Source organism: Caloenas nicobarica, chromosome 17 (genome assembly GCF_036013445.1).
Source record: "Caloenas nicobarica isolate bCalNic1 chromosome 17, bCalNic1.hap1, whole genome shotgun sequence".
In the NCBI taxonomy this organism is placed as follows: Eukaryota; Metazoa; Chordata; class Aves; order Columbiformes; family Columbidae; genus Caloenas; species Caloenas nicobarica.
In genome coordinates this window covers 2,477,000-2,489,028 of record NC_088261.1, presented here as the reverse complement: position 1 = coordinate 2,489,028, position 12,029 = coordinate 2,477,000, and the positions used below count along the sequence as shown (strand labels likewise).

General features: G+C 50.0%; 1 protein-coding gene across 6 annotated transcripts in view; it reads right to left on the bottom strand.

Annotated features, from left to right (window-relative positions):
- Positions 1–1,184: 1,184 nt before the first annotated feature.
- BCAS3 (BCAS3 microtubule associated cell migration factor) overlaps positions 1,185–12,029 on the bottom strand; it is a 304,791-nt gene continuing 293,946 nt past the window's right edge. For 4 of the 6 annotated variants that reach the window (XM_065647149.1, XM_065647152.1, XM_065647150.1 and 1 more), the window contains one exon: positions 1,185–2,068. In XM_065647149.1, coding sequence (XP_065503221.1) covers positions 1,920–2,068 — 149 coding nt within the window. In that variant the 3' untranslated portion in view covers positions 1,185–1,919. The remainder of the gene's footprint in view (positions 2,069–12,029) is intronic. The other 2 variants (XM_065647155.1, XM_065647156.1) reach the window with 2 other exon arrangements.

Genomic DNA, 12,029 nt, shown 5'->3' with positions numbered 1-12,029 from the left:
CCGGTGACAACACAATCCCTTCTGTATGTGTTAATCTGGATTTTGTTTGAACTTTTGGAGTTGACCTTGGCTTGAACTGTGTTAAAAACCCTGACCGGTGTGGACTGACTTGACCCTGCGGTCCCATTTGTCCGCAGTGCCAGCCCTGCCCTCAGCCCCTTACTTTAAGCCATTATTTTACAGACATAGAAGAAACACATTACAGCAGATATAGCCAGCGGGCTCGAGCTGTGAGTACTTACTTATGGGCGAATTCTCCTCTGGTTTCACCCCAAGGAAGTTTTTTTTTTTGCTTGAGAAAGGACTGACTGAAAACCAAGCAAAAAACTGAAATTACTGCTGCAGACTCTCGGTTTTTATTAGTGGTTTCTAAGCCTGAAGAGAGAGGGGAAAAAAAAAAGCTTCTGAGATCTGAGCCGTGGCGTTACAGCTAAAAACAACAAAAAAATCAAGCCCAAGGCTGAATTTGGTATTTGGTGTTTGGGGATGGAGTAGGAAGAGGGTGGTCGGTTCTGCATCACTCAGCGTGGCTGGTTTGAGCTATAAAAGTGCGAAAAGATTTGTGGGTTTAGATAGTTTCCTCTCATTGCCGTGACTCAAACGGCTTCCATTAAAAACAAGTAGAGGGAAGGAAATTTCATAAGCTGACAGTCCCATCTCACTCTCTGCTTCTCGACACAAGTTGGCTGAGATAGAGGAATTCATGTGGTTCCTATGTGTGAGCCCACGACTGTTTTATCAGCAGAGTTATGTGGTGCTAGTTTTGACTGCGCACATTCCGTAGGGTACAGGGGTTATACAGAGCCTCTCTAGGTGATCCTGTAACACACCAGATGAGGCGGGCGCCGCTGCTTCCAGCACACCTGGTCCTTGTCCCACCCAAATCAGAGCCCCAAGCCACGCGAGGAGCTGGAGCTGGGCTCAGACACCCCAACACAGACGGGTGTTGAGTTTCAGAGGTGCAAGACGCACCAATTGTATCTCTCGTTTCTAAAAATCTTGGCCTTGCACATGGGGACAAGAAAGCAGGGAGGCAAAACCAAGCCAGACTGGCTGCATAACATCCACTGATGGCTTCAATTAAAGCCCTCGAGTTAGTAAATATGCATAGTCTGGTCCAGGAAGATATACGAAGCCCACAGCCAGCCCAGTAACACCCCATGAACATTGCCATTTAAGCAGTGTCTTGTTTAACTTAGATTTATTCAATGACACATGCATTTCTGGACAGATATCTCAGTTTAAATGAACAACTTTTATAACCAAATATGAGAAATTTGTGACTGCAGTTAGTCAATTAAGTACGTTTCTAAAATACATGACTAGAAGAAAACCGGAGCAATAGAGAGAATTCTTCCAAAGAACAAAAAGAAACATTTCCATTTGCAATACTCCTGGCATTGATGAGTATCAGTGGGGAAGGAGGGCAGCAAGGAGACGCAACAAGGAAGGAATAACATTATCAACCCTGTCCACAGAAAGTCCTCCAGTTTTCACTCTCTCCAGTTCATGCGTTAATACTCGGCACTTTTGCAAACGGCGAGAGCTCCTCTGAGTTGCGGAGATTCCCTTCATCTCTCAACGCGAAAAAAGCAGAGAACGGTTGTGAAACCATGTGCTTGACCAAAAATGGCTTAGAAAGATTTCTCCTCAACCAACCTCTTCCTGAACACAGCGAAAAAAAGAAGCCGCAGAGCTATCAGGATCGAAGGCGGAGTCTCTTCATATTGCACAGGAACACAAAGTCAAGATTTTTGTGAGTATGTTTCAGGAAGGTTTAAGAGTCATCGATATTTATCAGGGTAATGAGAACCATCCAGCGCAGCGGCGAACTGGCAGGTGACAGACACATCGGGATAGTTTAGGCGGAGAGGCGGCTCGTTACCCTGTCTGGATCTCTCCTTGGATGTTTGGCTAATTTAAGGGAATCCCGTGGGGAAAAGGCTGAGGGGCTGGTTTTCGTTAGTCGGGAGGGGCGATCTGTAGCCATCGAAGTTGCGTGGGATGCTGCCGCTGGTGGAACCGGAGCTGTTACTGAGCGTCTCTATGCTTCCCTCTCGCTGAAGCTCTGCAATGGGAAGAGAGAGCAGGTCCTGGTTAGTGTTTCAGATAAACCCCGCGTGCCGTTAGACGGCCGCTTTATCCACAAATCTGTTTATTTATCATTGCTCTAACATTTGCTCGTCATCCATCTCTTCTGGAGTGATTTGATGGATCACTCCAGAGACATCCCAGCTCCTGGTCCTGCTTCTCTGCCAGGCTCAAGCTCAGCTGAGCCGAAGCGGAGCTGGATGGAGACGTTACCCAGAGCAAACCCCTTCCTGAGGACGAGGCCGCCGACTCATGACATGTCGGGACTTGTCGGTGGGGACGCTCGCAGCTCAACTGAGCAAGGTGCGAAGGGTGCAGTGGCAGACCGTGAAACATCCTTCATCCGCAGCAATGATGCTGAGATGGTGGGGAAGGGGGAGCGGCCTGTGATTCTCCGCCTTGGGAACACCAGGGACTTTCCACAACCCTTTATCCTGCATAAACGGACATAAATAACTCTGCTTTTTCAAGCCAAAGAGAAAATATCCTCTTTCCTGCAGGCCTGAGCTGTGCCTCAAAGCAAAAGAGAAAGCAGGCCTGACCGCGGCTCTCCCTCTCCCACCCATATGCATCCAGACATCTCCCCTCGCTGACCTCCCGGAGCCTTTCCTGCTCCCTAATCTCGAAACGCAAGGATTTTTGTGTGTGCAGAGCATCGCTTCTAACCGCGGCCTCTCTGTGAGCCACTTGAACCCTGTGGCTGAGTCGGCGGCAGCATCGCCCCGGCCGGCACTCGGCGGCAGCACGCAGCGGTGAGATTTGGCAGAGCCCCACGTACGACACGGCAGGAATCCTCTCCCAGACACGCCACAAGAACTATTCCGTCGAGTCACAACGCGCGGCCCTGAGCGCGACTCCCACCGGCTGCTTCTGCGCTGGAGGGGACGGCATGGGGACAGAAGCTTCGGGCAAATTCCTCTGCTGCCAAAGGGGGAAGAGGAAAAACCCCCTTGCATACGGCAAAAGCAGGAAGTCAGTTCTTTGCTAAAACAGAAAGCATCCTGCTCCAGCATCCTTGGGCGCTGCACAGCTCCCGTTTGCCACCCGGGCACCGCAGGGACAGCAGCCAGGCGAGCGGACACCCAGAGAAAGGGCTCAGGGATTTGATCCTTGATGGTGGAGGTAACTTGCAATGGAGATAATCTGCCCAGGATACATGAAAAACAAATCAGCAGGAAACCGGTCACCCTATAAGCAGCGATGGTAATGACCTCAGCTGTATTAATCACAATTTCTTGCCAGTATTTGGTGAAGGAATGTCCATGTCTAAACCTCTTCATTTTCCTCACATCCTTACTCTCCCATGAGTTCAGGAAGTAAAAACAGTAATTTAAATCAGAAATGAGTGGCGTATCCCACACTAATACTGCGCTTATCCTGTCTGATTTGGGGCTTTTATCTCCCTCCACACACAGCTGGCTTGGGTTAGACGTCCCACGTCAGAGCTCTGGGGCGCTGGGCAGCGTCGCCCGCGCCGGGCAGGCTGGGCTCCCCAAACAAGGGCTGCTGGACTTCTCGTGGGGCTACTTCTCTCTCTCTTTTTAAGCTATAATTGATTTTCAGGCAAATGTTGTGTTTTCAGTAACCGTAGCAAAAGCAGGGAGAGGGAAAGAGCGAGGGAGAATTGGTTTCCTCGTGGCTCCTGCGTGGCTGTTGCTGCTCAGCTGCCAGCTCCTGCCTGTCCTTGGCCACCCTGTGTCCTGCCTTGTCCTTCGGTGACTTGCACGGGACCGCACACCCCGCCGGGATGGGTTTTTGGGGAATTTGGGCTCACGGGGTGGCTTTCCGGGGGCTGTGGGATTTCTGCAGCCGGCAGCACTTGTCACCTCTGCGGGGGACTGCCAGGGGGTGGCACTGCGGAGACTGATGCCAGCCAGGGAAAAAGCACCGACCAAAAAGCGGGGAGGCAGAGCGGTGGGCACGGGGCCTGGCTGGGGAGCCGGGGGTCCCGTCCCTGCGGCTGCTTCTGCCCTGACGCTCCCCTTGCTGCTGTCGGACACGTAACCCCCTTCAATTAGCAACGGGGAGGGACAAAAGAGAGGCTAAAAGACATGCAAAGGCTCCAGAGCAACAGGAGGAGAGGTTTTCCAGCCCCCCAGCCTGCTCAGAGCCCACTCTGGGTTCGGAGGGGATCAGGCTAAAAACCAGAGGAGCTCCCGCGTCCGAGCTGCCGTCCCGAGCGCTGCGGATGGTGAACCACGCGTTGCCCTGGGCAAACGCGTCCGGGCGCTCTCAAACAGCCCCGCATTGCGGAGCCGCTCGCTCTGGAACTAATTACACGGCGGGGCAGACGAGCAGTGTATTTTGATACCTAAGAAAGCATTGTAAAAGTCCCGACCGCCGCAGCAGAAAGCAGCGCTGTGCTCAGGAAATTGGGCTCTTGCCCTCACCCGGGCCCGGCTCTCGTGCACGGCGGGGTCACACGAGATGTGCAATTAGCCATTACACGGTCACCAGGGACTACCTGCGCTGCACATATGACCCCTAGGACCACAGTCACCACATTTGCCTACATTCCCCCAAATTAGTCCTTTTTTTTTTTTTTTTTTTTGCAGCTGTTTCATTAATAAAAAAATATAATAAAAAAAATGTCCAGTGCAAACTATTCTTCTCCCCAGATGTTCCAGCAAAGGGCATGTGCACAGGAACATCGATGCCATTCCCATGGGAAGCTCAGAGAAGACCAGAAATGGCTCCACGACATGGGGACACCCTTCCTGATACGGGATAAAAAACTGGGGGACGATTCTGCGGCGGAGCCGGACGCGGCTGCTCGGCGAGCGATTGCCTTCACTCCGGTGGAGTTACGCCAGGAACGGACTTGGCCCCAGCATGTCTGAGGGTTATTGTATCTGCATTCCCCCATGCATATACTGTCGAGATGTATTAACTTCCTTAAATGTACCAGTAAAACAACCTCTTATGATACACTTTAATGAACTTGTACAGTAGCCAACAAATTGTGCATCATATAAAACCCATTCGGCCTTATAGACTCTCTGGCTATTTTGTAATAACTGCAATTTGCTTCTGCTGAAGCAAGATAACCAGGGTTGAGAAGTCAGGCTTTGCAGAAACCTAAATATTTGATTTGGGGGGGAGTGGGTGGGAGAAGGAAGAAAGGGGCCTCTGGGAGCTATTTATGGGGTCAAAATAACATGAGACCTGCTCTTCTTGTAGCATTTCTACCATCAAGGAAATGAAATACTGTGAGAAGACCAGCACTTGCATTATTTTGGCCCCATAAATGGCTCCCTGAGGCTTTCAAAAGCCCGTGAAAAACAAACACAAATACAAATAAATGCTAATACTGGAAACGTAAATACTAAAACCTGCCCACGTCCCCGGAGGAAACAACTCACAGAGTCCCGACCGCCCTAAAAACAAACAACAAAAATAAAAAAGATGGGAAAAAAAGATGAAGGAGCAGGAACATCTGCTGAAGCCATGAGGAGAAAGTCACTTCAGGGGAGCTGGGAACAGCCCTGCGCGCGCTTGTGACGGTAACAGTAACGGGCACCGCTGGCATCACCCAGGGTCCCCGCCTCGCCGGGATTTTCAGGGCACACGCGCTTTCCGCCGTGGTGACAATAAAAATCCTCGCTGCCGCCAGCATGGGGAGCAGCGGCCATCGGGAGCGGGGGAAGGTGGCCCGGCCGGGGTCCCAGCCCTGCCGGGGGTGGCCGGCCCCCTCCCACGGCCCTGCAGCGTCCGCACGCTCGGGGGCTGCGGAAACACCGACGCTGCGCGGAGAGCCACGGCACGTTAAAGATGTTGCAACACAAACGCCGGCTGCTCTCTGCTTGGCGTCCCACGGCACGGACACGGCTGCACGAGAAATGGAAAATGAAACCTCCCGCAAAATATTTCTGCTAATAATCCCAACCGCCGCGCCGCAGCCTGATGGTCCTGTCCCGTGTTCTGCTGGCCAAGTCACTGCTGTCCCTGAGCTGGCTGCCAAAGTGGAGAGGAGGAGGAAGGAGAGGAGGAGGAGGAAGAGAAGGAGGAGGAAGAGAAGGAGGAGGAAGAGAAGGATGAGGAGGAGGAAGAAGAGGAGGATGAAGAGAAGGAGGAGCTGCTCTGGGGACAGCCCGGGCTCCTCTGCTCCGGGCCAGCGGCGCCGTCCCCCGTCCCCCCTCAAATTCCAGAAAGCTCCAGGAACTGTCAAAGGACCCCATCAAATCCAGAACAGCACAAAGCCCTGCCAAGCTTAAATGTGAAACCATTTTATAGGGTGCATTAATTCAGTGCCTGAAAAAAAAAATCTATATAGCCCTCTTTTGCCCGGAACACTCATAAATTATGCTGCCTTTCTTATGCGTGCTTTCTCTGTAGTGGTCCACTCGAAGCCGTGGTATCTCCTTTACGTCTACTCAAAAATCTCATCTCCAGTGCATTATTTCTTCTAATGGTTTTTCCTTTCTCTCTGTTTGCTTTCCCCCGTTAAGCACAGTTTCAAAATATCCTCCCAAATCGTTTGCTGGAAGGGCTGACCCTTTCCTCTTACCTACCGAGGGCTGCCCGGGCTGCGCGCAGCCCGGCGGAGCCGCAGCCGGGATAAATGACACAATGACAGCAGCCTGATGTGTCAGGGCAGCGGGGAAGCGGCAGCAACTCTGAATACAAGAATTATTCTTCATCATCTCAAACTGTCACAACACATTACCCTCAAAGCCGCAGCTCGCTGAAGGAGTGACCCTGGACTGAATGGGAGAGTGCTTGGGGAAAGAACTAATTGTAGCCTCTTTTCACACGTCAGTCACTTTTCACAGCACCAAGCCTTTCAAGCTCAACTAATGTCAAGTTCCCTTTTCCTTTTGCTGGGCTGAGTATTTCTGATTTTTAAGGATGGCATTTTTAAAGGAACAAGGTCCCTGGCGAGGGATGAGGCCGGGGAGGGGAGGAACCGTCGGAGTGAGCACGCATCAGAAAGTCCATCAGACGCCTGCGGACTCGTTAGGAATTAGACAATTAACAAGTAGGAATGCAGGAAGTGGGGTAATGGCCAGCAGGGCTTGAATCTCCTCGATTTCACTTCTGTCATTCACAGCGGTTGTTTTGGGGAGCTTTCCGGGCTCTGCCGTGCACCGAGGGGGCTGCGAGCGCCGGAACCTACTCGGTCCCCTCCCCAAAATCGAGACGCAAGATGGGCATTTCCCAGCACTGGGAAGAGAAACAAGATGCTGCTTCCTAAACCCACCTCTCCCCGGCCTCCAGCAGTTTTTGAATGAACAGCTAAAAGGCCAAAATTAGAGCTTCACTTTAAAACCAAAGATAATTGCCTTGGTTTGGGGGAGAAGCGAGAAGACCCCCGCGGACAGAGCTCTCAGAACGGCAGCCCAGGCTGCACCCCTGCGCTGGCAAACGAAAGGCCCTTCGTACCTTCTTGTCTTTAACCGAAATCCTAAAATATTCCGCGGCAAGGACTATTTCTTTACCCTTACATTCGCACGATGCCTATCATGGGGGACTCGCAGAGCTGACTGGGGCTTCTGAGTGTTACTTATTAACTGTAATGAATAATAATTATGTAGCTTCTGCCATCTGGATTCTCATTCAAAAGGATCCTATATAAAGCGAACGCTAAAAGGCAATTTGTATTAACACAAAAGAAGTCTTGAGGATCTCTTAAACCGTTTGTAATTTACACAACGCTCCCCAGTGAATGGATTAGTTAAACATTTTTATTTTCCTGATTGCTGCCGAAGGGAGCGGGACGTGCTCGCGCGGAGGAGCTCGCGCGGAGGAGCTCGCGCCGGCCCCCGCCGCGCGGCTGCCGCTCCCCGGTACGCCGACACGCACTTTTACACGTAAGCTCTCTGCCTTGCAGTGTTTAGACAACATCCCAAACTCAGCTGGACGCTTCTGGCTCTATTTCTGCACGAACATTTACTACGAACACCATAACCGGTCCCCACGGGAGCCGGTGCCGCTGCCTGGGCCGCGCACGGCGCAACCCGAGGCTCAAAACCTGACGTGAGTTGTAAAACGAACAAACGCCGTCCCGAACAGAAAGCCTTGGCAATGGCACTGCTGCTACTGCAGTTGTAGGTGTTTCTTAGGTATCCCCCTTTTTTTTTATGAAGCGCAATTAGGCTAACGAGGGAGCTCTAATTATAATCCATCCCCGTCACATGTGGGTGCTCCGAGGCGAGGACCCGCAGAGCTGGCTGGGGCACGGGGACCCGCTGGCGGCGGGGGACACCGCGCCCCGGGCAACCTGTGCTTTCGGGTGTTTGGGTGGGCAAAAGTCACTAATATTACATCGTAGTCAAACGGAAGTGCCAAATACTCATTAAAGCTCTTAATTTTCTGAGATCCTTTTGATTTGAGGTGGTTGAAACGTAGTTTCGTATCGCTCCTTTCCAAAGGGAGCACAAACAGAAAGTTGGTTCCCAGCTTTATATATTCCTACGACGTTTACAAGTTGGTATGATTATGATAACGTTTAGAAGTCAATTAGAACTCTGGCAGAAGCCACTAACCCGTGCGGGTTCTCCCTGCGCCTGGGTAAGCAGCACAGGGACCGATTCCCTGCCGTGTTTTGGGTGGCCGTGACAGACCTGCTCCCAAGACACGTTTCTTTTTCCTTTTTCTAAACGAAAAAAGAGATTTTAAACTCCATTCAACAGGGAAAATGTAACACCTATGGCATCTGAACACTGAAAATCAATCCCTGTATTAAACCAGTTTCATCCTGCTGCGACCGGAAAGATGTTGAGACACTGTGGAAGCAGCTGCATTAAATTTGCAAAGTAAAAAAAGATCGGCAAACACTGCCTGAACGACTTCTCTGAAATCAGAACTCAGTGGCCTATGTAAAATATTAGTTACTGTCAAACTGCCTTACAGTAACTCTAAGGCTGAATCCACATAGAGTTTGTCAGTGCCGTGCACTCGGAGATGAAACCTGGCATGTCGGAAAAAAGGTGGCAGGACCTAGCAAGGGGATGAGGAGGTACGGGAGGTGGGAGATAACCAGGGGAATGGAGACCGAGCCTTCTGAACATCAGCGCCCCGCCGAGACCGCAACTTTCATTTCCAGTGCCGTGAAGATGCCAAACAACGAACACTTACGAAACAGGGAGGACGTCTGGGTTTACTTCAGGCACGAAGAGGTTGTTGAGATACGGACGAAACATTTTCATGCATGACTTAGTAGAGAATTTTGTCTACCAAAAAAAAAAAAGAAAGAAAAAAGCAAGAAGCTTGTTTTTACCTTTAAAAAGAGAATCCAAAACGCTCCATACGACTCGAGCCCATGGAACAGGAGACCCAAGACTTTGGCATCTTGCCCGACTTGACTCTGAGCGTTTTATGGAAGGTTAAAAGTGCACCAGATAAAGCACTAGCATTTAGAGGGAGAATATTCTTCATGATAGGCACTTTCACAATTACTGCAGTGCTTTTAAAAAATAATCTCAAGTTTCCTAGAGCTGTATATTTTTGTAAAAAGGTTTAGGATGTTTTCCGACATAAATGGCACTTCAAAAGGATGAGTTACTGATTTTAGTCAGCATGTGAAATTTCAAAAGCTAGAACGGTCAAATGCTTATAGAAAACAATTTCTGTAAACCACTGACATCACGGAAGCCCATGACTCCTTGTGCAAGATTTCTTGAAGAGTTTTTAAAATGAATATGCAGATATGGTTGGGTTTAAAGGAATTCCCACCTACCCCATCTTGAAAGTTTCAATATGTTGCTACCATAAATCCTATCATGTACCTTATATGTAATATACGCTTCCCTGTGCAAGCCAGTCTGTATACAAGTTTTTTAATGTATTTGCACAGAATTATCTTGTATCTTCAGTTACGCAAGCTGCACATCTGTGTATATCAGACCAAAAGCATTTGCAGAGAAAACACTGTATTAAAATTCCTGGGTTTGGTCTCTCATTCCCAGGGTTACGGGAGTGCCGCGGATTGCTCAACAGTGACCCCTCCGTCAGCCTCCGACTCCACAAAGGAAAACACAAACTAAATATAATCTGCATGTTCACGACAGCTACCAGCTCTGTGTCCTACACCCTCTGGACGTTCGGAACTTGCTCGGAAGTTTTGGAGGCGATGCTCCGATTCCTGAAAGCACCACGCTCCTGTCCAGAGCAGGTGTGGACCCGAGGTCTGGATCTATGCTGTGGATCTAAGTGTCCCCTCTAAGAGACGACCCGGAGCGCTCGGGGAGTGCTGGGGGTCCCTCCTCCCACCCCGGGCTCGGCCGAACAGCCCCAGCAAAAAAGCTGGGTAAGAAAAAGTCGCCTGAAAGTCAAAAATACAAATCCGGCAATTATTTCAGGGTCTGGGCAGCCAATATGCTCAACCGAGGATTTCAGCCGTGCTTGACCTTCCAAATCTCAGCAGTTTCTTTCACGTCTAAGACTTATTTTTTCCCCCTCTGGGGATGCTACCTCAGTTATTTGGCCTCAATAATCCTCAGGGAGGAAGACGAGGCAGCCCTGGAGCAGGACAACTTCTGCGCTTGGAGTGTGCATCTCGCACACGTGCACTATGTGTTTCTGACACAAACGCATTGCCGAGTTCATTTTAAAAGTATAGTATTACAAAGCAAAGTAATTCTGGCACAACTTCTAGTACTTCTGAGACAAAGTGGCCTTTCGGGCCGGCGAGGAAAGCTACCGAGAGGCTCTGGGCTGCCTCCCCGCTGCAGATTGATGCCGAGGAGGAAGCTAGACCGGACTGGAATTTGAGTTCGATTCAAAGGAAAAGTTAGAAGTTGGAGGGGGGAGCAGGTCCTCAGCTGGTCCAAATCAGAGGAGCTTGGTTGAAGCTCACGAAATGATGTCACCACAGACTCAGCCTTGTCTGCTCATCTAAACGGTTCAAGGCTCCCAGAGCTGAAAAGCTCAGGTGGGAATCCAAGGAGCAGAAGTCTCCTCCTTTCATTTCCCCAGCGCTGGTTTTGGTGTCGCTGACAAACTCCAAACCCATCCAAATAATCCTACGTCCAAACACAACTTATTTGGCCTATTTAGTCAGTTATTTTACAGATTATGTTGACATTGCTGCTGCAAGCAGACCAATTTTCTAAACACAGACCTAATTTTACGAAGCACTCAAAGCTCCCAGTAATACTCTTAAAATCACGTCCCTACCTAGGTCGAGTATTAGCTGAGCCTGGAAGAACAACAGGCCAACCTTGTGGGCTCGCTCTCTTGCAGGATTGCTTGAGGCTCTTCATACACTCCGTCTTATTTATATAGCTTCAAAATCTGATGTGAGACATAAATATGAAAGAGCCTCGATAAAAATGACATCCGAAGCTTAATTCAGCCCTTTGCTAATGGAGACGTTCAGCACAGCAGTTTGCATCCGTTCTCATGAAACCAGAAAGCAGCTGAAAAAAGTCAACTGGACATCTTCGCTTGTTAAAAGCCATATTTTAAAAACCATTCCAAGTATCGATTCCAACACACTTTGCCTCTTTAGTTCCACTCTTACAAGCACTGTCCAACGTGCGAACGAGCTGCAGCCCGCGGACGGGCGCGTGGCGGAGGGTAACTCTGGTGTGAAATCTAAAAGACCCGATGGCACACCAAGGCATTCCCCTGGCCACATCCCACATAAAAGGCGATTCGGATCATCTCGAGCTGTGCAGATTCTGCCTTGTGCTTGGGCATCTGGCAGCGAAGTTAATATCGCTACCTGCTCTTCATGTTGGAGTCCTTTGTAGATTTTTCACTCACGTTTTGATGGGTGACCGGCCGCGTTTCCAAAAGATAAACCAAAGAGACAACACAGTACCAGCACGATATCATACCAGAGTGCAGGGAACGAGGCTCCTGACCCTGCCAGCACCTTCCTCACTGTGGCCTTCCCAGAAAAACATCTTTGGGAAGAGTCGGAGAAGTGATACTGACCCTTCGTCTTTCACAACACCACCAGCTTTTGATGTAAACACAGGGTTCAAGAGTTG